The sequence below is a fragment of the Lutra lutra genome, chromosome 6 (genome assembly GCF_902655055.1).
Source record: "Lutra lutra chromosome 6, mLutLut1.2, whole genome shotgun sequence".
Classification (NCBI taxonomy): domain Eukaryota; kingdom Metazoa; phylum Chordata; class Mammalia; order Carnivora; family Mustelidae; genus Lutra; species Lutra lutra.
In genome coordinates, this window is record NC_062283.1 from 35,273,037 (window position 1) to 35,296,883 (window position 23,847).

The 23,847-nt window shown below is 50.4% G+C and overlaps 1 protein-coding gene across 3 annotated transcripts; it reads right to left on the minus strand.

The window, feature by feature from the left end:
• Nucleotides 1-1,424: 1,424 nt before the first annotated feature.
• BNIP5 (BCL2 interacting protein 5) lies at nt 1,425-23,847 on the minus strand. Of its 3 annotated transcripts, none has more exons than XM_047734996.1 (12): nt 23,642-23,847; nt 15,645-16,294; nt 14,189-14,285; nt 12,514-12,578; nt 12,017-12,257; nt 10,873-11,004; nt 9,997-10,055; nt 9,446-9,683; nt 8,549-8,680; nt 7,421-7,485; nt 5,794-6,057; nt 1,425-3,697 (listed from the first exon to the last, which is right to left on the minus strand). In XM_047734996.1, exons 2-12 carry the CDS (start codon nt 16,287-16,289, stop codon nt 3,662-3,664), a joined length of 1,974 nt encoding a protein of 657 aa, XP_047590952.1. In that variant the 5' UTR covers nt 16,290-16,294; nt 23,642-23,847; the 3' UTR covers nt 1,425-3,661. The 3 variants fall into 3 exon arrangements, with proteins under 3 accessions (XP_047590952.1, XP_047590951.1, XP_047590950.1); XM_047734995.1 differs by lacking the exon at nt 23,642-23,847 and adding an exon at nt 20,623-22,778 and having other exon boundaries at nt 9,997-10,058; XM_047734994.1 differs by having other exon boundaries at nt 1,426-3,697; nt 9,997-10,058; nt 23,642-23,846.

Sequence of the window (23,847 nt, forward strand, 5' to 3'; positions counted from 1 at the left end):
ATATAAGGATGGCCCCAGTATTGCTATTATTTGTTGTGTCTCTGAAATTCACATTTAACTAGGCCACCCATATTTTTATTTGCTAAATTTGGCAACTCTAATTAGCTCCTCTCTCCTTATAATGCCTTTTTTTTTTTTTTAAAGCCAATACTAGTGGATTGTTTTTGTTTTTGTTTTAATGTGCCAGTCACTGTACTCTGAACTTGGAGGTCTCACTGGTGCGGAGGCCAAGGGCAGAACATTCTCTGGTCTTCCAAACAAGCATATCCGAACGGACCTCTACCTCATAGGCCTCTGTGTAACTCAGCTCACATCCCAAACTAACCAGGTCTTGGCAGACCCCATTATCTCTGACTTACTCACTTAGCCTCTTGACTTCTCAGGGTCAGAAATCCAGTTAATTATGCCCTGATGGCACTTACCCACTTTTCAAAGCCTTTCAAAGCAGCAGGGACTCCCACGTACCTCAGTGCTCTTGAGAACCTCTATGATGTGAGTCGAGGGACCCCTGCCCACCTTTGCACAATGATGTCCCCACCACCAAAATCCTGTAATGAGTGAGGTCCATGAACTCCCCGAGGGTGGGGATGGTGCCTTTTACACGTATGTATTGCACAGAGCTAGATCAGACCACGCACATAGTAAATGTTCAATAAATATTGGTTGAGTGAATGAACTAATGGATTAGATAGTTCAGGAAGGCACTAAATGGGTTCTGGGAGCTGGAACCTGGCCTGGTTCTGTCTATAGGTGGCCACGTGACCTTGAGCGGGGGCGGGGGGGGGGGGGGGCCCGCTTGCTCTTTCTGGTCCGTGAAGTGAGGTGCTGCCCTCTTCTGCCCTCCTCAGAGCATTACAGCGAGCCTTCAAGGTTTGGGAGCGGAGAGGTGGTTGGGAAAGAAGCCGATCTATGTACCACCTTCCCCCGGAAGCCTCTGGAAGAACTCACGTGTTACCTGAGAGTCAGGGGAGGAGGTCTTTAAAGCCTTTTAGCAGAGACCACATTCTCTGGACCAAAATCTAGACACGGTATTCTGTCCATTTTTACCCCAGTTCTGAGTGACAGTTTGGGCACCAAAATTAGGGACTTCATAAAACAGACGATGTAGAATCAAGACTGACCCAGATGTTCCTGGACATACAATTAACTGTCATCTTAACAGTCACAGAGTGGTAGAACATCAGGTCCAGAGGCAAGTATCGTGTCCCTGAGGGCCTCATTCTGTGGGAAGTCAGGTGAAAACCCAGGTCTCCGATGCTCAGGGCACTCCATTACTGGCTCAACAAGTTGGCACCCCAAGGAGCGGAAACTTGGGGAGCAACCAGAAAGGGCCTCCAGGTGGGGAAAGGGAGGCTGACCCTCACTGCCTCGCAGGCCCCAGACTGGCCCAGATGTGGCCGGTGGCCTCCATCTTGACAGAGTTGTGAATAATTCAGATGAGACTTTGGCAAAAGTCAATTTCTTTATTTGCTTAAATAACAGTACAAAAATGAGACTCAGATGCCAGCATCAGGAACTCATACCAAATACTCATACAACTTAAAGAACATCATCCCAAATAAGAAACTATGTACAGAAGGTTCCTGACCCTCATTTCAAAACTGATTCTGATCCTTTGCATTTTGAGGCAGTGTTCCTGAACACTAAAATAAATCCATAAATAGATCACCTCTCCCCCATGTCTTAGAATCAGCAATAAAACCAAATGACTTACAGAATATGCTTTGTTGAACTTCCTAAAACTTTGCATCAGGTTTGAGGCCAGTCCCATCTAAGTGTCCAAAGCCTCTCTCTCTGCCCTTGGTTTCACCCCCGTCTCCAGTCCTACCCCACAGTGATCACCACATTCAACATAGCAATACAGTGTCCAATCAGGGTAATAAGAGAGAGTCTAGATTTTAATACTCTCTCCCCTATGGCCATGTGTTCCAGGCAATGTCCAATGACTATGTTTATGACCCTGTTGGGCAGGCATGTAGATAATGGACATCTGGCAAATTGCCCATCTGAGCCAAGCTGTTCAAACTGTCCAGCTCTGTAGAAGGCAGAGTCTCTAATAGCCCACACGTTGCCTTTGTACAAAACCAAAAAGAAGCCCCTTTCTCAAGACACTTTACTGCCATCAGGTAGAAAACTGTTATCATAAATCCACAAATCTTCAATGTCTAGGAAGTGAATAGCACGGCTTGGGGTATGGTGTTCTTGGGCAGTGCACACCCATGCAACCATCCATGGCAATCCAGCTTAAAGCCTTTTCCCATGTCCTGAAAACTACCCAGATTTTAGCTATAGTCAGAATGACAACATAGATGGACAAGGCACCATGTAATTTTCAGAAATCTTCGCATTTGTTTTCTCACTGACTCTGGACAAAACCCCATGAGACGGGAGAGGTACAAGGCATCAGCATCTCTTCTCTGGACATGGGATTATAGGACATAGGATTGGAAGGATTCTGAGAGACCAGAGATCTCCAGTCCATAGGTCTTCTCTCTGAGGCCTGCAGACCTCCTGAGAGGTATCTGTAAATCCATACGGACATTAAGCACTGTTGGTCAACTGAATAAATTACTTGTTGCACGTGAATGCACATCTGGTTAAATGAATATGGGTATTCTGGTGAGAGATTAGACAAAAATTTATTTTAAAAAACTATGACTTGGGATGCCTGGGTGGCTCAGTTGGTTAAGCATCTGCCTTTGGCTCAGCTCATAATCCTAGGGTTCTGGGATCAAACCCTACCTCAGGCATCCTGATCAGTTGGAAGCCTGCTTCTTCCTCTGCCTACAGATCCCCTTCCTTGTGCCCTCTTTCTCTGACAAATAAATAAATAAAAACTAAAAAAAAAAAAACAACAACAACTAATAAGACTCATTGGAAATTGACATCTAGAAAATGCTGGCCAGCCTTCCACATGATAGTAGACATAGTTTTAGACCCTACAGATCAGGAAAATATAGTAAAAAATAAGGGTGCGTAAGTTGGTACTCTTATATGAAGGCCTTGACCCCTGGTCCAATGTTCAGGACTAGGGCCTATCAAGGTAGCTCCCCATTTCCTCCCTACCTCCCAATCTAGAGAGTGAACTACGGGTTGCACAATTCCAGTGGAGGACCCAGGCCTCCCAAGGAATGCCTGGCAGAGTCGCCTGGATCTCAGGAGCTCTGGAACTCATTCGTCTGGTCATTTGTTCCTTCAGCGAGGACTTAAGGACTGCCTCCAGCTCACTGGCGCGTAGTTAGCCACTGAATGAAAGCACTGACACCCCCCCCCCCCCCTTGTTTAGAGACACTTGAGCACAATGGAGTCAGAAGGGATCCCATGGGCTGCATCCATAGTCTTGGCCAGAATCCAAGGTCTAGAGAGGAAGACAAACAAGTCTGGGGGCTTGCAGCAAGTTTGGAGTAGGTCAGCAGGTGGTGCTCTGGTCTCCTAACTTCCAGCACAGTGCTCTCCTTTCCCTAGCATGGCTTCCGTGTCCAGCTAAGTGGGAGAGGGCTTCATGTATCTCAGTCTCAGGAAGCCCAAGATGGCACACGGACACAGACGGCCATCCCTTCTTGTCCTCATTCATATCTGTGAAGGGGGTCATGAGGAGGTCCTGCCTCAAGGTGCCAATTATTTGAATAGGTCAAGGGAACTTGAGTTTAAAGCACAGCTTTTAATCTGGACTTTGGATTTCATGACTTGCGATGTTCTGAAAGGAGAAAAGAACATAGGTTTTAGCTATAGCCCCAATAACTTGTGGGTCCAACTCTGATAGCAATAGATTTCTAATTATTAGCATAGCAACACAGTGTACTAGTTGTCCCCTGTGGGTCTGGACTCACTCAGTACCTCCTATCTGCAGTGTTCTCCTAGTCCTTTCTCCCTATCCACAACCTCTCCATCCTTCAACATCAAAATCCATCCCTGCCACCCCCTGGAAGGCTTCTAGGACCAATGGCTTCATTGGCCTCAGTTACCACTAATTTGGCATTTTACAGGTACTTAATTTCATCATCAGGAAACATTCTGTCTTTTCCTATAGCAGAACCTTCCTTAGGCCCTCACAGCACCTTGCACAGCAGGACCCAGTGGAGGTTCTCAGTACCTATTGGTCGAATGAATAAGTGAGTGAATGAATGAGTGAGTGAATGAATGGTCAGTAAAACCAGAAGATGGAGCTGGGGCTACTGCGGATGTCAGAGCTGTTGTTTCTATAATATCTTTCACAAAGAACTCAGATCACTCTATAAGCGATAACCTAACCCTCTAGGATGGGTTAGGTTATCGCTTATAGAGTGATCTGAGTAATATCCCCATATCTGGGCAAAGATGAGGCTGAGGAAAGAGAAGTTGAAGGTCATAAGGAGTTTCCACCAGGAAAATAAGTGAACATAGAGCAGACCATTTGAATGACAGGATACTAGTATTATGAAATCAGATCAGCGTCCTTGAGAGATGCATAACATGACTTTGAAAGGTACTTCCAGGAGAAGCAGGGTGTTTACGTGATGGTGACATCATTGTAATAAAAGTCTAGGGATCATTTGGATATAGAAGTTCTTTTTTATTTTTTAAGATTTTTATTTACTTATTTGCAAGAGAGAGAGCACACATGAGAGAGAGCAATTGAGAGTACAAGCAGGGGGAGCGGCAGGCAGAGGAAGAAGTAGGTTCCTCACTGAGCAGGGAGCCTGATGCAGGACTTGATCCCAGGACCCTGGAACCATGACCTGAGCTGAAGGCAGCCACTTAACTGACTGAGCCACCCAGGCATCCCTGGATATAGAAGTTCTGTTTGTCCAATGCCAATAAACAGAATGCTTCCTCCCTTTATTTTTTTTTTAAAGATTTTAAAAGTTTATTTATTTGAGAGAGAGAGAGAAGGAGAGAGAGAGAACATGAGCAGGGGGCGGCAGAAGGATGGGCAGATTCCTCACGGAGCAGGGAGCCTGATGCAGGGCTCCATCCCAGGACCCTGAGATCATGATGTGAGCAGAAGGCAGACGCTTAACTGACTAAGCCACCCAGGCGCCCCAAGACTGCTTCCTTCTTTCAATGTCACACCTTCATTCGTTAGCCTCTGCACTAAAGATCTGGGTCAAATTGTCTGTAGGCAGGTTATCTTAAGTGATTTTGGAAAAGATGGGGAACACTGCTTATCAGAATCTACCAGACAACGTGAAAACTCAGACTTAAAAAAAAAGATCAGTGAGAAGTATTATTTCTAAAGGGACCATCTCAGAGCCTTAGGAGCACAGGGGCTTATTAGGAAAAGCATGAAATTGATCAGAAGAGTGAGATCCAAGCTATTCTTAATCAATCAACCAAGACAAGGTCAGTGAAGGTCCGCCCCTCCTTGGAAGCCTTCCAGAACCAACAGCCCATGGACCTTCCCCATCTACCTCACCCATCACTTGATACAGAACCTTCCTTTGCTTTGAGGTTTAAATTTTGTGACGGTCTTGACTTTGGGAAGCCAAACAGCACAACCCATGAAACAAGGAGACGGCAAGCAAGAGTAGCACCGGTACAGGGGTCCATACCAAAATCAAAAAAGGATGAAACTGCACAGACGATTAGGGATCAGAGCCAAATAAAGCAGGTACTGAGGATCCATTAAGGCCAGTGAGGGTTTTGGAAAAAAATGGTCCCTGTGGGTGTTGAAGCATTTCACCAGGCCTCCGCAAGGAGGTGGCATTTGAGTGAGTCCCACCCCCAAGTTCGAGAACTCAGCAGGGGAAGAGAGAGACCAGCAAGGGATCCTGGTCCTGTTAGGATCTGGAACCTGTTGCTGCTGGTTCTCACCTGCTGGGCCACCCGGCATGGGAAGTGGGCGTAGCTGTGTTGGCTGTGACCGTAGCACAGGCCCATGAGCCTCAGGACCGTGTGGCTGTCGTTGCCGGCAAATCTGTTAGACGAGCCGAAGGCAAAGTGGTAAGTTCTCTCGGTGAAGTGACTGTCCGGCTCTGCAGGGTGGGCCTTCTGTCTCTGCAGGGTGGCTGCCAGCTTCCTGAGGGAGGAGTCTGAGAGCTTGTGTAAAAACCTCTTAAAGCTGGGGTGTCGCCGGATCTGGAAGCAGAGACGAGGGAGGCCATCAGGGATGGTGGCAGAGAGCCCCCTCCCGCCAGCTGCCCTCTGCCCAGCTCCATGCACCCAGGCTGGGCGCCTCCCCGTCCCACGGGAGCCTCTCAGACTCTGCTCTGCGAGGTTCAACTCCAAGCAGCAGAACAATGCGGGGAAAAAAGAAAGAAAGAAAAAAAAAAAAAGCAGGTCTCTGTATAACGGAGGCTTAAATAGCAAAATAGCATTTACTAGCTGTGGGATTTCCCTGAGCCTCAGTTTAGTCAGGGCCATGGCAGTAATGATGTCCGGCGCCTGCACGGTATTGTTAGGGGAGGGGATTCAGTGAGGTCGTTTATGTAGAATGTTCCATGTGGAGTAGATGTTGGGTGAATTTCAGTTCCCACTCTTAGTTGTCCCCTCTTAATACCTAAGTGTCCTGGGTTGCGTTCCAAGGGCTCAAGGGCGGGTAGTTTATGTGGTAAGTGATGCAGGGAAACACTGACAGGGTGATGGAGATCTGGGACAAGGCTGGGAAGGCAGTCCACACACTCCAGCTACCGAGCGTGGTCCTCACTGGCCACTCCAGGAGCGGGGGTAGAACATACTCCTCGGAGTTATCCCCGTAAGGGGGGTGGTGATCATTCTGGCCTGCCATGTGGGTGGCAAAATTGTTCCAGAAGCCAGTCCTCAGGCAAAAGGACAAGGGTGCTGGCAGTGGGGGGTTGGGCCAGTGTGCACCACGGTGGTAAAGTGAGATACTCCTAGAGCCTGCTCTGCTCATGACCCATCCATGACTTGTGCTCATATCTGATACCGCGTACGTGTACCGCGTACGTGATCTGTGTCTGTCTCTCCAAGCAGACTGTGAGGCTTTCAAAGAGGGAACTTTCTATTACAGGGTCTCCAGCAGGAGGGAAAAGCTAAAAGCTTGAGAGAATTGCAGACCACATTGATGCTGAAATGTGGGCTGAGGCAGAGTGAAAAGGAAGCTTGCAGAGGACACGATCAGTGGGACTGGCTGGACTTAGGGAAGGAGGCTTCCGGGGAGGTCGGACACGAGTGAAACCTCTAGGGGGATTTGGATTTGGGAAAGTCCTGGCTGGCAGGGTGAGCCCCATGGGTGTTATATTATTTTCAGCTAACGTTGATCTCATCTGCTATGTGACTGGCATTTTCTATATATATACTAAGCCTTGTCAAGTCGATATATAACCCCCCATTTTGCAAAAGAGAAAACAGAGGCTCAGAGAGATTAAGGGACAAGCCCAAGGTCACTTGGATGCAGAGATATGGGGATTGAACTCAGGCCTCAGCTGTGGGATGATGAGGCCCCCCACGGCCAGCCTTGGGGGTACTGAACAGCCCTTACCTGCTCCCCCAACTCGTCATCCACTTCTTGGAGAAGGTCCACCAGCCTCTGAATGATCAGCTCCTCTAAGGAAAATAAAGAAAGATCCGTGGACTGTTAATGAGTTCGGCAACAACTCATCCTCCCATTACAGATGATATTGTTGTCTCTAAAGCACAGCACATGGACTAGTTCTGAAGGGCGAAGAAAAATCTTCCCCGAAACTAGGGCTGGGCATGAAAGCTTTACTTGAGTTTGCTTTATAGAAACTGAAAGAATGTTGGCCAGTCAAGGCTCACCTCAGCTCCATTCGACAGATGGGGAAACTGAGACCTCCCAGTGTCCCCTGTCCAGGCTACTGAGTAGCGTGGTCAGGCATGGGAGTTGGGATCAGGAGCAGCTAATCAGAAAGCAGGGAGGGGGAAAGGCCATGGCCACAGATGCAACAAGAACGCGTCCATGAGGGGCGTGTGGGTGGCTCAGTTGTTAAGCTTCTGCCTTTGGCTCCGGTCATGTTCCCAGGGTCCTGGGATTGAGCCCTGCATTGGGCTCCCTGCAGAGACTGCTTCTCCCTCTCCCACTCCCCCTGCTTGTGTTCCCTCTCTTGCTATGTCTCTCTCGGTCAAATAAGTAAATACAATCTCTAAAAAAAAAAAAAAAAAAGAATGCATCCACCAGCCTGGGCTGTAAGACCTAATTGCATATACTCCGGATATTTGTGGTCCTTTTGGTATAAACTAGTGGCGGCTTGAAATCAGCCATGGTGGGAACACTTATACCATAGAAATCTGCAAATCCTGCATATCTGGGTTCCCCACCAGGCCTACCTCCAGCCCCTTTGCCAGAACACCACTGGTTATGAGACCCAGAGCCAGCTGGGAATTTTATATGAAAGATTCAAACAAACCAGGTGGGTGGCGTGGGGTGAAGTGACACCCCGTGGAACAGACAGGTGTTCTGTAGCTGATGAGAACTCTCCACCTGCAACTCTGCCCCATGAGCCCCAGTGCTGCCTCTTCCCAGTGCTGCTGGAGTCTCCTGGGGTGTTTGTCAGCACCTTCCCAGAGCCCGCTCAGATTCACCCTATGAGACCCACACAAGTAGAAGCCCCGGGGCAGCTGCCACAGGAGAGGGGAAGGTGGTACTAACTAGATTCGAACACTTCGTCCAGCTGTGGTTCCTCCTCCGGCTTGTGGCCTCTGATCTGGGAGAACGCTTCTGAGGATCCAACAGGGGTCCCTTCTGCAGGCGAGGACTCCTGGAGCTCGACATCGTCCAGATCTGAGGGCAGAAAGGAGATGGTGTGAGTGTGTTTTGCAAAAATCTCAAATCCACAAGCACATCACAGGGGTCCAGTTCCCAACAAGAAGCTGTCCAAAGGCACTGGCACCAGAGGGGTCCTGGTTTCCCAGGCTCCTCAGCGAGCCCCCAGCCCTGCAGGGCCCAGCTCAAAGTGCCTTCTTCACCCCCTCCAGAAATCTCCTTCTTCCTTTCTGCTGGCAGCCCCCTCTGCCCCCACATAGTTTGGGAGAAAACAACAGGCCTGCCAACGGATCCCACCCCATCAGCCCGCTTCCCCTTCACTCTGTGAGGCCTGGCTGAGTCACTTCACCTATGTGAGCCTCATTTTCTCCACCTGCCAAATGGGAATAACAAGACTGACTTCACGGGTTGCTACGTGGTTAAATGAGATGACACGTGTGAGAGGGGCATGTAGGAGGCCCTCCTTTGAGGTCAAGGGAATCGCGGTGTACCTTGGCCTGTGGAGTTGTGAAAAAGCAGAGGCCCAGGACACATCCTACTTCACCCAACCTGGGTCTCTGAACTTTTCTATTTTTGTATGTTTATGTGTTTATGTATGTGGGGAGGGAGGGTTTAGGTTGTGGGTGGTGGGTCCAGTGGGCGCCCGGCACCCACCCCCCTCCACAGCCCTCCCACCCCTCTCAGAGCCGAGAGCCAAGGTCAAGCCTGGGGCTGAGGCCACGCAGGGGGAGGCCTGGAGCCAGAGGGAGCCTCTGTGACCATAGCAACGCTGGGCCTGCTCACCGAGGCTGCTGGAGGTGGAGGGCTGATGGCCCCCCACACACAGGGGCAGAAAGTTGGGCCTCCTGTGAGATCGGGACTCTGGGTTGGCGACGCCTGCAGCCCCCGCTCTCTTCGGTTCCTTGGAGCCGTGTTTCTTATGAGAAAAAGCTTTCTTGAAGCTGGACTTTTTCTCAGGGGATTTCCTTCTGCAGGGTGGGGACAGGCTTTCCATGGCCACCTCTGGTTCCTGGACTTGAAGCTGCTGTGGGGGAGATGAGAGAAACTGAGTCAGGGCCCCCAGATTGTGAGGAGATTATGAATGAGCTAGGGAAACAGACCAGCACCCCTGAAACAAATGGAGACCCCGCTGTGGACCAGAGGGCAAGGCCTGTCCAGAACAAGGGTGGCCTGCAGCCACAGGGCTGGCTGGTGGAGGCTTCGGGAAGGAGGGAACGGAGCCGGGCTCTGGAAAGATGGAACACTGGGGGAGGGACAGGGAAGTTCTTAGGCCAAGCAGGAGTGGGTGTGTCCACAGTGAGGGTCAGGATCTGTGTGGGGAATGTCTGCCTCACCTTCTCTCCCCACTGCTCCTCTGCATCTTGGAGTAGGGCCGTGATCTTCTGGATGAATTCTTCTAAAAAGGAACAAAACGCTTGCTTACATTTGAGTGTGGGGAATAGCTTTTCTATGGTCAGCCCTCACTTCCTAAGGCCCAAGTGGCTCCCTGGGTGAATCTGACAGGTCTCCAGGTTGCTAATCAGCTTGCCCTTGTTGGTTTTCCCAGGCCTGGCCATGGGGAGAGGCAGAATTCCTCAGAAGTGGCCTGAGCTGGTTCCCTGGGAATCTATTCACTTCGTTGGCCAGGCTGCACTTTCAATGCACCCGTTAAGTGTGAGGAAGATAACGTAGGCCCCTGCCTCCAGGAGAAGGTGTCTCAAGGCCATCTGGAAAGACTTGGTCCCCACAGGTCTCCTGGCCCAGCACCTTTCTCCTCTTCCCTTCTCAATTCTCCTTCAAGGCACAGTTTCTGTGGGAAGTAGACAAGGCAGGACGGGGGATGTGGAGGAAGTGGATACTTCAGAGGTTCTCCAGACACACAGAACTGACAGTTCTGCCAATGGTAAGGGAGTAAGAGCGACAGCACCACGGGTCTGTTGAACCTCACCCCTAGGGCCCCTCCCCTCCCTCCTCTCCTCCAGACTTCTCCTGAGGCTCCTCTCTCAAGCTGGGCTCAGGAACCACCACTATAATAACAATAAAGGGCAGCTAACATTTATTAGCTCTGAATAGCTTATTCACTGCCCTGAGGCTCTGGACCCAGCCTGCTGTGCTCCGTGGAAGTCAAGGCCAGGTCGCTGCCTGTTTCTGGGCCCGTTTCTCTTCTGGGTGGGGAGGGGTCAGGCCACATGATTTCCAAGGGGTCTCTGAGAAAAAGAGGGGGTACTAACTGAATTCCAAGGCTCTGTTGGTCTGCAAGGCCTCTTCAGATCCCTGGCTTCCTGCCTGGGTGGCAAGCTCGAAGGGACTTGGAGCCCCGCTGTCTGTGGACAGGGCCTCTTGGATGTGGGGTTCCTCTGAACCTGAGAAGCGAGAAGAAATGGTGGGTGTGTTTCATCCGTGTGAGGGTGTTAACTGACACAGAGAAGTTAGCAGATGTTCCAAAGTCCACTCCATGGCAAGAGTGTACAAAGGCCATGCTGGGGCAGAGATGAGCAGGAGGTCAGGGTCAAGGCTCTGAGGTACTGGTCCAGACCTTGCTCCGTTATCCCCTTGCACTTCTTACAACTGGCTTTCCCGGGATTTGCCCTCCTCTACTCTCTCCTCCAGTAACCTCATTCCTCCTCCAGCATATCGGTGGTGTGGAGAGTAAAGGCCTGATTCCTTGGCATGAATTAACACAGCAGGGCCAGAATTCCACCACTGGGGCTCTCTGTTTGGTCCAAAACATTGCCCCTCCTTTTTAAAATGTAAATTTTCCTGGCCAGGACAAGTGGCAAGGCTAGGCCATTCCCCCCTGCCACCCAGGTGGCAAAGTCTAGCCCTGGTCCCATCACTGGTGGGCCATGTGAACTTGAACGCGTTGTTTGACCTCTCCAAGCCTCAGTTCCCTCATCTGTAAAATGGGGATAACAATATGGCTATGAAAACTGATTGAGTATAGATACACAGTACGGAAGGGTCATATTTTACAGATGAGGAGACTGAGGCAGGCACAGATGAGGAATGATTTAGAAAGTCCTGTCTCAGAGTCCAGGTGTCCTGCGTCCCAGGCTGCAGTTCCTTCCTGCAAGTGCGACCCCTGCGGGGGTCGAGAGGCTGGAGCTGTGAAGCGATGGGGATTGGCTGAGGAATTCCTCAACACAGTCTCCTCTGGGGGCTTAGCTGGATTGCTTGCCTAGACAGTGAGGTTTCATGTGTGGAGGTCACCTGCTATCATCCCTTTCTCCTCCCCACTGTCCTCCCCACACTGCTTCGGCCAGAGCAAAAGTCAGAACTGGGACAGCAGCCCTTAAAAGGTCCAATTTGAACCCGGGAGAAGGTTCCAGAGCTGGAGGCAGCTGCTCTGTTGCTAGTAATTCAGAGCCTACTTACCAGGGCTGCTGGAGGTGGAGGGCTGGTGGCCCCCCCCACACAGGGGCAGAAAGTTGGGCCTCCTGAGGGGCCGGGACTCCGGGCTGGAAACATCTGCAGGCCCCGCTCTTTTAGGCTCCTCAGAGCCATGTTTCTTGTGAGAAAAGGCTCTCTTGAGACTCGACTTCTTCTCTTGGGATTTCTTCCTGACAGCTGGTCCTGGGTTCTGTGGAACTACCTCTGGCCGACGAGCTTGAAGCCGCTGTGGGAGAGATGAGAGAAACTGAGTCAGGGACTGACCTTGAGGAGAGGGAAAAACTCCCCGAGAAGCAACTGAAGAACAACCAAGTGCTTCAAGGTGGCCCCAGGTGAGGGAGGTGACAGAACCCAGAGCAGGGGAGCACTGAGGCCTAGAAGGGCAGATGGGGCTTGAGCATGGAAGGGGAAGGCGGGGGTAGACAGTGAGGAAGAGGAAGCGGCAAGCCTCTGGGGGTCTACACAGACCATTTGCTCCTCACCTCCTTCTCCCACTGGTCTCCCACTCCTTGGAGAAATTCCACTATCATCCTGATGATAGTCTCCTCTGGAAGAAAATGAAATGCGCCCAGTTAGAATTAGCGAAATGCACCCCATTTCTCCGGGTGCAGAGAAAACCTTCTAATGGCAGTCTTGGACTTCTGAGATCAACTTAATCCTTCTGTATTAAGGGCACTCTTAAAACAGTTCCTCAGGCCATGGACGTGAGAAAATCACCATGTCCCAGGAGCTAGTGTTTCTGAGAGAGAATTGGGAGATCCACAGGGAAAGGGGAGCTGGCCAAAGCATGAGTTCTTATGTAGGCCATCTCAGGTCAGTCCTTCAAGAGTTCAACCTGTATCCCACTGCTACCTTTGACCTTTACAGATCTGTGAATATCTGCTTTGGGTTTGGCAAGCTGTGTGACCTTGAGTAAATGTCTTAACCTCTCTGGGCCTTCATCTCTTTTCCTGTGAAGTGTGAATCATCATCTCGGTTCTGCTTCCCTCAGATGGCTATCAGGCCATCAAGGAACGGTGCTTGGAAATACTGTGGGAGCCTCATGCTGATCTTCCCACCTGCCAAATTCCAGTGGGGGAAATGGTGGTGACCCAGCCTAACTAAGGCGGAGGACAGAGGGACCCCAGCAGGCATGACACAGATGGCCTGCCCCGTGGATGCTTCCACAAAGACTTTACAGAGAAACCACAAACAACATAAATGGTTTTCTTTGATACCCCTGTCACCGATCCAGAGATGATATGCCCGGGAGTAGCCTCTGCTAGCTGCCAGCTGACTGCTTTATGCGAAAGAAGGTGCAAACAAGACTCCCCAGTCCCGGGCTGTCTACAGATTTTGTCACCCTCCCATTTCCCTTCCTCGCTTCTGTCTCATTTATAAATCTTGTTGGGCTTTTGTTCCTTGACTCAGTCTACCAGCTGATTTCCTCTAGTGTGAAAAACAATTAGCATGTAAAACACACAGCCTGCAGACCAGCCAACTAAATGTCTTTTAGTTATTCTTTGACAGATGCATAGATGTTTTATTATCTTTTAAAATATGCCCATTCTTTATAAGGACTTAGATTAATAGAGCATCGCTATCGATTTTAGTAGGGGCAACAACAGTATTGTGGTTGTGCGTGAGACTGAACTCATTTCTTGGAGATGGGTGGTTAAGTATTTATTGATGAAGGACCATTTTACTGAAAATGGCTCAGCAACAAAATTACACACACACACACACACACACGTATGGAGCAAATATTGGCCTCCATCAACAACTGGGAGTATATGAGTGTGCACAGAACTCTTCCACTCTTCCATATATGTAAATGTATATATAAATTCTACATTCCAAAAAAATAAATAAATCTATATTCCCTATTCCATCTTCCTTCTATAAATTTAAAAAGACTAAAAAAAAAAAAAAGGCCCGTGCTTATTAACACATAAGGCAGGAACATTTGCCAGTGGCTGTTCTAATTCCTGAGACTCCCTTCTGTGAAACTCTAAAATAAGTAAATGTGACCGGAAGCACCAGAAGGAGCAAGATCAGCACAGGCATTTTTGAAAGGGACCATCCAAGGTCTAAGCAGTCATCCAGAACAATCCATTTCATTTGGTACAGGCCACCCCAGCTGCAGGGAAAGAGGACACTAAGTAGATTCTGACTCACTGTCAAGGTTTTTGAGCTCCTCTTCCCCCCAGTGACCTGTGGCTTGAGAAGAGATCTCCGACACTCCAGGACCCTTGTCCTCAGTGGACAAGGACTGGTGCAGATCAGAACCTTCCCCACCTGGAAGAAAGCGGAAAGTCAGTGTATGTGTGGGGGTGTGAAGGGGTGTCCATGACATTCTTCTGACTTTGTTCATAAACACATTGAAATGGCACAGAGCTCACAGCAGAACAGGAACTGTAGCTCTAGGCTTTTTTTTTTTTTTAAAGATTTTATTTATTTATTTGACAGACAGAGATCACAAGTAGGCAGAGAGGCAGGCAGAGAGAGAGAGGAGGAAACAGGCTCCCTGCTGAGCAGAGAGCCTGATGCGGGGCTTGATCCCAGAACTCTGGGATCATGACCTGAGCTGAAGGCAGAGGCTTTAACCCACTGAGCCACCCAGGCGCCGCTGTAGCTCTAGGCTTAACCAAAAAACCAGAAACCTGCCAAGGTTTCCATTTGAAAACAGGCTGCTTCAATCAGGCATTCTTATTCTTATTAAAAACATGGTGAGTTTGGGGGCGCCTGGGTGGCTCAGTTGGTTGAGTGTTCGGCTCAGGTCATGATCTCAGGGTTCAGGGATCAAAAGCCCCTGTCAGGCTCCATGCTCAGAGGGAAGTCTGTTTGAGATTCTCTCTCTCCCTCTTCCTCTGCCCCTCCCCCAGCTCGTGTGTACCCTCTCTAAATAAATAAATAAATAAAATCTTAAAAAAAAAAAACCCCAAACAACAACCACCACCACCCATGGTGAACTTTGAGTGCTGCAGGGCAAAGCTCTGTTTCCCTCCAGGTGCCTGCAGGCCCTTCCACTCCAGGACCTAAGTAAGAGTCAGGAAAGAAAGGCACCTTGGGGACCAGCTTCCTTATTTTCCAAATGAAGAACCAAAGTTTAGGGAGAGGACTTGCTCAAGGTCACAGAGCAAGTTTATTCCTGATACAGCCGAGCCTAGAACCTGCACACTCTTTCCCCCTCTCTGGCCCCACCCACAGTCCTCTCACCTCTGGATTAAAGTCATGGCTGGTGAGAAGGCTTCCCTTCTCATCTCCCACTTGGCCTTCCCATCCCCTGCCCTGCCCCACCAGCACCCCCCCCACCCCAACCCCACCCCGTGCCAGCTCCAGGCCACAGTTATCCCAGGAGGTAGCAACTGTTGTTATCCCCATTTTATGGATGGAAAAAAAAAATGAGGCTCAGAGAGGAAAGTCGCCAGCCCCGGGTTGCACTGGTGGCAGCCAGGTTTGACGGCAGGTTCTCAGCCACGGTGCTCTTCTGCCTCAAAGGAATTTCACAGTGGAGCTGTCCCTGATGGTTGCCCTGCCTTCCAAGTCCCCTCTGTTGAGAGGTTTGGGGACCCCCAGCTTAGAGTACCCTAGCCCTTGGTGGTGGGGCAGGGGGGTGACCAGGCATGGTCTGCTCACCCTTAGGTGCTGGGCCCAGGTCAGCCTCCTTAGAGTGCTGGGCAGCAGCCATCTTGGGCAGCCCTGTCTCTTGGCCTTCGGCCTCTTGATCTTGGGCCCCCTTGGTTTCCTCAGCAACATGTTTCTTGTGACTGTGTTTCTTGTGGCTGGCCTTCTTGTCGTGGGCTTTCTTCCTAGGAGCTGTGTCCCCTGGTGTCTCAGGGGTTTCTGCAGGCTTGGAGAGGCTGTCCTTCCCCTTTGCCTTGTGGCTGCCCTTTTCTTTAGGCTCCTCCGGGCCCGTCCTCAGAATGAAGTTTATAAGGGTCTTCAGCCACCCCTGCTGGCCGCGCTTCTGGGCCTTGTCCTTTTTGGTGTCCTGCGGAGGTCTCTGGTCACTGGGGAGAAACTCCCTGTTCTCCTCTGGGTTGAGGGCTGTGGCCATGGTGTCCTGAGCCTCCAGAGACTGAGCTGGGATGCGGGGACATCTGGTGCCATCGCTGGCCGTCCGGTGGAGCAGCCGCCTGGAGGGGGTGGTGAGCATGGGCAGGGACAGGCACTGGCAGTCCCATGACTCTGAGTCCTTCTTGGGGCCGTGTGACCTGTCCAGAGACCTGGCTCTCCTCCCTGACAGAGGCTTCTTGGGTCCCCGCGGATTCTCCATGGGCACTATGAACAAAGCAAACAGTTCCCTTACAAGAGCCCTACCACAGATGCGACAGCGGCCGGCCAGGCTGACCTGTGCTCTGAGCCACTGTGCCCATTCATGTGAGCAACAACCAACCCTCAGAGCTGTCGTCTCCATTCAATGCCTCAGCAGTCCCGGGAGGTTGGGCTAGCCTTGTCCCCGTTTTCCAGAGGAGGAAACTAAACCGTGGAGGTCATGCCTCAGGTGTCACAGCCGGCAACTACCCCAGGGCTCGGCCAGAAGGGGCAAGGCCTTGCCGACACCCGGATTTTCGTCTGTTGAGACTGACTGACTTCTCACCCCCCAGAACTGGAGGGTGATTAACTCATGTTGTTCCCAAACCTCTGAGTTTGTGGTATTTTGCTACAGCAGCAATAGGAAACTAATACAGCTGGAGCCAGGGGCCCAGTCCTGCCCCTCGGGACTTCGGGCAGCTCGCACATGCTTCCTCACCTGAAATATGCTGGTGACCTGAGGGTCTGTCGCACTGGCTCCAAGACTATTTACAAGACAGCTCAGTAAATGGCAACCATGCTCCTCCCATCGCCCGGGCCAAAAATGTGAAGTCATCCAGACCCCAACCCATCTCCCCACCTCCTCCACTGACCCCCTGGGTCAGTCTAGGCCCCAGCTCTGCTCACTGTGGCTACACAATACCTCGAAATGGGTCCCTTCCCCGCCTGCCCCCCGTTCTGCTCTTGTCCTCCTCCAGTTTCTCCCCTCAGCAGCCATGGGGATATACCCTAAGTCAGAACATGTCACTGTCTTGCCTCCAATAGCTCCTCTTTCACTCAGAGTCAAAGTCGTTACCCTAACCACCAAGGCCCTGTACAACCTGGTCACATTGCCCTTCTCGACACCTCTCAGCACTCACTCCATGCTCATGGCCCTGCTCCCTGCCTCAGGGCCCTCACACAGGCTGTTTCCTCTTTCTAGAACATTCTTATGGTCTATTCCCTCACTTCCTTCAGGGCTTTGCTCAAATGTCACCTTCCCAGAGAGGCCCTCCCTGTGCATCCCCCAATAAGCACATCTTCTCCCCCTTTACTACATCATGTTATGCAATATCACATCTCTCTCTGTGCCATTGTTATCTTCTGAGTCTCTCTTCCTTCCCTCTGTTTTGCAAGGTCTTGTATCCTGAGCACCTAGCCCTCTTTAAGCCCTCCTTCAATAATGAATAAATGTACAAAACAAAGTTTTAGTAAATAAAGTTTAGTAAACTCTAGTCAAAGTCTAGTAAACTTTACTAAACGAAGTTTAGTAAACAAAGTTTAGGGAACGCCTGGGTGGCTCAGTTGGTTAAGCGACTGCCTTTGGCTCAGGTCATGATCCTGGAGTCCTGGGATCGAGTTCCACATTGGGCTTTCTGCTCAGCAGGAAGTCTGCTTCTCCCGCTGACCTCTCTCCTCTCATGCTTTCTCTCTCTCTAATAAATAAATAAATAAAATCCTAAAAACAACAACAACAAAGTTTAGTAAACTCTATAATACATAAGGTGTCTTTGGGTGTGTAGTTGACGTAAAGTCAACATATCTGGACTGGTCTCACCTTACAACAGTGGAAGCCCTTCCTTGGTCCATCCAGAAGGAAGCAGCTGTCCATGGAAAAGGTGACAGAAAGAATCATCTCCTCCTGGGCAGTGTTTGAAGCAGGGCAGGCTGTGAGCAGTGCACCTACTTTGCATGTCTTTAATCCAAAACTCCTGTGGCTTCCCGATTCTTTCAAAGTTGTTCAGAAACCCTTTACCCTTTGGTGCAAGTTAAAAGAAAAATAAAATATGGTCTTGAATCCCAAATCTGAGCCCCCAGAGATTGCTATGGAATTTAAATCCATGGACAGGCTATTCTACTTTGTAATTATAGCCTTATTTTTGCATTTACTAAGTATTAGTGTATTATATATTCATGAATTATGTATTTACATCATATCTCCTGCATTGACCAACTAACTCATTACTTTATGTTTTTAAAAAGATTTTATTTATTTATTTGACAGAGAGAGAGAGAGAAGCAGGGAGAGGGAGAGGGAGAAGCAGTCTCCCCGCTGAGCAGAGAGCCCAATGGAGGGGCTCAATCCCACGACACTGGGATCACAACCTGAGCCAAAGGCAGACGTTTAATAACTGAGCCACCCAGGCGCCCCTAGTTCTTTACTTTAAAATGTGCTCTCTCACATTCCAGCTAAGAGATGCAAATAATAATCTATAATTGCAGTTTCAGATGTGTGCGGATCCATGTGAATATGAGGAAAATACATAGAGAGAGAGAGAGAGAGGACAGGCATGGGGAAATACAGGGAGATTTGAAGGTGAGCATAACTTTCAGGATGTCATCCCTCTTTCGAGCACGGGTATGGGGAGAAGGGACTGGGAAGGGTGGCCAGAGGCCCCCGGTACCAGCAGCACAGCTGGGTGTCCACACATGGACAATCTTGGAGAAAATGAGAAAACGGGCTGGGGGGGAAGCAGGCAATTTGGAAGGCTTTATTTGTTGTTTAATGTTCCTTCAAAGGAACATCTGAGTTACATGAAACCTTTAGCACTCTGTGCCTGCATCTTATATGGAATTAACAAATGCTCTCGAAAGCCTGGGAAGTCTATGGTCATATTTTTGAAAAGTGGTGTGAGGTAGGCTATGCAGAAGAAATCATAGAAGAAAATACTTTCTTTCTTCTCATTTATGTCTTTCAACAATGTTCAATAAGCACCCACCAAGTACCAGGGATCAGGCTTGGTGCTGAGGATATAAGGAACGAGAGGCGGGTTGTGCCCTCGGATAGAATGTTCTGGTCTTCTTCAGATGGGCACCACAGTAAGTGGTAGCGACAGTAATGGTCTATTCCCCTGAGAGCTGCTCTCTCTTTAGTAGCACACGGTCTTAAGAGAAGATAAATTTAGGTTGAAGGTCTATTTAATTCAAGATCCAAGTAAGTTGGGCCAGAAATATTTACTGAGTGGTGTCAGGGTTCTCTCTGCCTTTTCTGTATATTCCTGCGGTCAGGGCACCTTGGATGGGGTTGGCCGAGAGGCTGTTCGATAACAAAACCACCGAACCAGCCAAACACAGCAGAACACCCTCGTTCAGCTCAGCCCCTCTTCTTCCTGTGCTAACTTGTCTCCAGTGGTAGGGCTGGGAGTGGCGGGGGGGTGGGGGGAGTGCATGGCAGGGAGGGTCAGAGCATCCTTCCCAGCTAATGGGAACAGAGCCGCAGTAATCGGCTTAAAAGCTGTCATTGCTATGGAAACGGTTCCCACCATTGCTGATGGTCGCAGTGTCCTCCTACTGTCTTTGAAGGACATGCTGCTACTTCTCATCAGAGCATCGGTATAATTCCACCAGACAGTGGTGTCCTTCTTGATGTTTTCTCAAGGAAACTGCCTTGATTTGGCCACCCCCTTCCCAGAACACCGACGCCCTGGGCCTGAAGGAGGCCAGGGAGAGCAGCAGCTGCCGAAACCCCAGAGGCTGGCTGGCAGAAGCCTTTCCGAGGGTTTCCCCAGAGAGGAGAGACCCAGGATCTCTCAAGTTCTCCTCATTCCAAACCAGGGACCTCGTCCTCCCTTAAGGGTCTACAGCATTCGAAACTGCATTCACATGGCCTCTCTACTTCCTTGAAACTCTTCCCTCCCTGGGTGGCCATGACCTGGCTCAGCCAGCCTCTCTCTACCTCTCTGACCAGCGCTCCTTCTCTGTAATGCTCCAAAGATCCTCTCTCCATATGCCTGCAGGGAGTGGAGAGAGTGCAGCTGGCCCAGGAGGTCACACCCACCCACCCCCAGGAGACACCCGGGAAGGGCCTCCCTTTGGCCAATGTGTCCTCAGACTCTTAAAGTTTCTAAGCCCTGATTGTGTTTACACCCCCCCCACACACACACCCCACACACCCCAAATTCTATGTGTGCTGAAATTAAATCTTTCCAGAATTTCTAATTATAATATTCTGCCTATCTAGAATTCAGCAAAGCAAAACTTTCTCCTTCCTTCCTCTTTCTTTTCCATGTTCCATGCCCCTGCCCTGTTGGGGGTCCACCCACTCTCGGCCGTTCGGGGAATTCCACCCTGTCCTGGATGTAGGTGCAGACCAGGAACCCTGAGACAGCAGCCAACCCTGACTGGCGAGGAGCCCCAGCTGCTCTCGTAAACTTGTTTATGGCCTTGGCAGAAAGTGGACTTCAGAGCAAAGTCCCGGCCTGCTCCGAAACCCCCCAGGTGAGACGCAAAGCTCAAGTCTTCTGATAAGCTGCGATCCAGGTGGGTGACGTGTTCACAACAACCACCGCCCGCCAGAGAAAGCCCGCAGAGCTGACCTTGGGGGACCAGGGAACGGGAAGTTTGCCAACTTCTTCGAAGCGTGCTGCCATCTTTGTTTTATTGTCTGAATGATAACACTGACCTCATCTGTACTCCATTTGCTCCTTCATTCCTCTGGCCCCATTACTTTGTAATTGCTCTGGCTCCGGTTCACAGACAGGTTCTGTGGCTCCCCTTCTCTGCCCTGGGCTTCACACAACTGATGTGAACAGACAGCTGGACAATCTGATGGAGTGCCTGTGGTGCCCTTGTGGGGGCCCAAGGTCAACAACACCTGCAGACACTCATTGCTGTAGGGTGAATGTTTGTGTGTGTCCCCCCCACACACCTCGATATTAGGAGGCGAGGTCTTTGGGAGGTGATTAGGTCATGAGAGCAGAACCCTCTTAAAAGAGACAGGCTCCCTTGCCCCTTCCACCAGGTAAGGGCACCCTGAGAAGGTGACCACCTGTAGAGGCCACCACGAGACACCAAATCTGCTGGCGCCTTGTTCTTGAACTTCCAGCCTCCAGAATGGTGAGAAATAAAGGTCTGTTGTTTAAGCCACCCAGGCTAGGGGCCCCGGCAGCCCAAATGGGCTCACACACTTGTGGGTCACAGAAACACACTCTAACACACATAAGCCTATGTGGCTTCCTAACCGTGTTATTTTTCTTAAACCAAATGCAACATATGTTTGCCGCCACACCACCGCCCTCCTCCCCAGGCTGAGAGAAAGGATCCCAGCCTGCCTTGTTCCCAGTGGGGACCACTCTGCCTAGGGAGTTCTCAGCGTTTGCAGAACAAAGAAGCAAGACACAGATACACGCAGATTCGACCTGTCACCTGTGCGCTGCCCCCAGAATGTCCAGAATGCTCTGGATTGTCCTCTGAATTGGTCCAGATGCAGAGCCATGGCCCAGCGACCCCGACAGGCTGGGGGTGGGAAACTGAGGCTCTGAACAGTCGAGAGACTTGCCTGGGTGCCCGCAGCCAGGAAGCGTAGTGAATTGGGGCTTGAATCCACCACCTTGATTTCTAAATCCTTCCTTTTCTCTCCTACACCAAGGGGCCTTCCGTAAATACAAACACAATCCCAGGGACCTACTGGTCCACATGCATGGAGATAACCAGATCTATACACACGCACGCTGTGAGCTGCCCTCACAGAGTCCCATGTCATGCGTCCTTGGAATGGACGCCTGTGCTTGAGGCAAAGATTGTAAACACCAGGAGGGGCTCATAGGCCCCTGGACTAGAGCCAATCAGGAGGCTGGAGGGTCAAGGGCTACACCCTAAGGTCATGCTTGCTTCTCACTGGCATGGGCGGCCCATAGACACTCCTAACTCCTGGCGTGGGAGCTGTGTGAGTCCAAGTTCAAAGCCTTCAACCTGGGCTCCCACAGTGATGTAGGTCCCATGGGAAGCTCCCACGCCCCCCACATGCCGTGCAGGGAGGGGTCTCCTTGGGAAAGACCCTCCACCTCCACCGGCCAGAATCAAGTGGAGGGTGAGGCTGTCATCTTTTCTTTCAACACTGTCCTAGTCCCGTGCCCACCTCTCAGGTGTTAGACGGCAGTGATTCAAGGTGTTTCTTCTCTTTTCATTCCTCATAGGTTCCAGGAACCAGAAGGGACCAGAGAAGGATCTAGCCCCACCTCTCGTATAGGATTCCTTTAGGCCACATTCCTGGCAGGGAGACTTGTCACCCATATTGGAACACTTCCTTCCGTGGGAACTTTCCACCCTTCGAGGCAGGGGATTCCACACAGAATCAGGCCAGCCCGTAATTTTTTTTAAGGGAAGTCCTCCTTAGACTGAGCTGAAGTCACCAGCAGCACTCCCTCTCACCTGAGCAGAGGCCGCGTTGCCCTTTGAGTCCTCTCTGTCCCCGTCCATCACCGATCACCCCAGTCACCTCAAATCACATGGTTCCTAGACCCTTCCTCCTCCTGGGCACCCTGCCCATGGTAGTCACCTGCTGGTCCTTGTCCACTTCAAAACATGAGGCCTAGGCCTGGATAGGGGCTCCAGCCAGCAGAGGATGGGATCTTTGCATGAAGCCTCCGACCATGGGACATCTGAGCAGCCACATGGCACCATTGGGGGTGCCAGTTCAGAGTAAAAGGGTGGACTTTGACCATCTGCCTGTTCCTTATCATCACTGCCAAAACACACTGATGCCTGGTGCTTGTTTTCCAAACGGCTAGGCATTTGCATCTCTTGAGGATGTTTCGAAAACCACAAGAAAGAACTATCTAATGGTGGAACTTCAGGCACTAGGACCCAGCAGTGGGGCAGACTTGGGGCAGAGGTAGTGGAGTGATCATTTCCAAAGCTGGAAAACCCCTAAGATAACCACCACTCCCCACCATCCAACACTAGACTGTGCTCTGCTGGTGTCCCATCCGGTCCCCAAGTCATCATGTCCTGTATCCAGGACCACAAGCACTGCAATGCTATCATCCTCTCCTCAAATTGTTGTCAGAGCCACAGGCCACCAGAACTCTTCCTAAGATCTTCCTGCCCTTGGACTAACTTTTAAGAACTTTAAACTGTTAGAAATTGAATTGAGCTATGGGTAATAACAATACCTCCTGTTTATGTAAGGTTTCCCTTTACTACGGACCTTCACATAAAGTCTCTAACTTGACCTCTACAACGTTCAATAAGGAAACAAGCAAGAGAGATGGGTAAGACTGCTCCCGTTTTATAGGTGAGGAAACTGAGGCCCAAAAAAGGGATTGTCCTCACTCAGGGTTGCTGGGCTAGTAAGCGGCAGGCTTGGGACTTGAACTCAGTACTTGTAAGTCCAAGTTAGTTCAGAGCTCTTTGCTGGACACCGTTGAGATTACGTCACTGAAGTCTGCACTGTCTTTCTAGAGTTGCAGAAACTAAGGCCTAGGGAAAGCCCAACAAGCTAGAAGCAGAACTGGAGTTTGACTCAGAGTCTGAGTCCTGGGTCTGCCCCTGCTTTCAGGACCCTGAGATACCCACTACTCTAGCCCCCTAAAGAGAGAGTATCATTCAACTAACCTTAGACCACAGAAGTCACTGCTGTCACAGAACACCTTTGGCCAGGACCTCCAGACCAGGGGCTCTGTGTCAGGAACCCCCGCAGTGTCTGGGTACCACTTCCTGTTGACTGGAAGTTGGAGTCAGGGGGTAATCCCCCTGGCTCACCCAGGGAGAAGATGCTGCTATTGCTGCTGCCAGTTTCCAGTGTCTCCGAAGATATTTTG

What these genes read in the sequence shown, in the direction of transcription:
- BNIP5 (XM_047734995.1), bottom strand. Translation starts at nt 16,289, where the DNA reads ATGGAGAATCCGCGGGGACCCAAGAAGCCTCTGTCAGGGAGGAGAGCC. An exon ending in GGAGCTCAAAAACCTTGACA is followed by an intron (nt 12,579 to 14,188) that starts GTGAGTCAGAAT and finishes ATTTTCTTCCAG; the next exon opens with AGGAGACTATCATCAGGATG. An exon ending in GGACGAAGTGTTCGAATCTA is followed by an intron (nt 7,486 to 8,548) that starts GTTAGTACCACC and finishes TATTTTCCTTAG; the next exon opens with AGGAGCTGATCATTCAGAGG.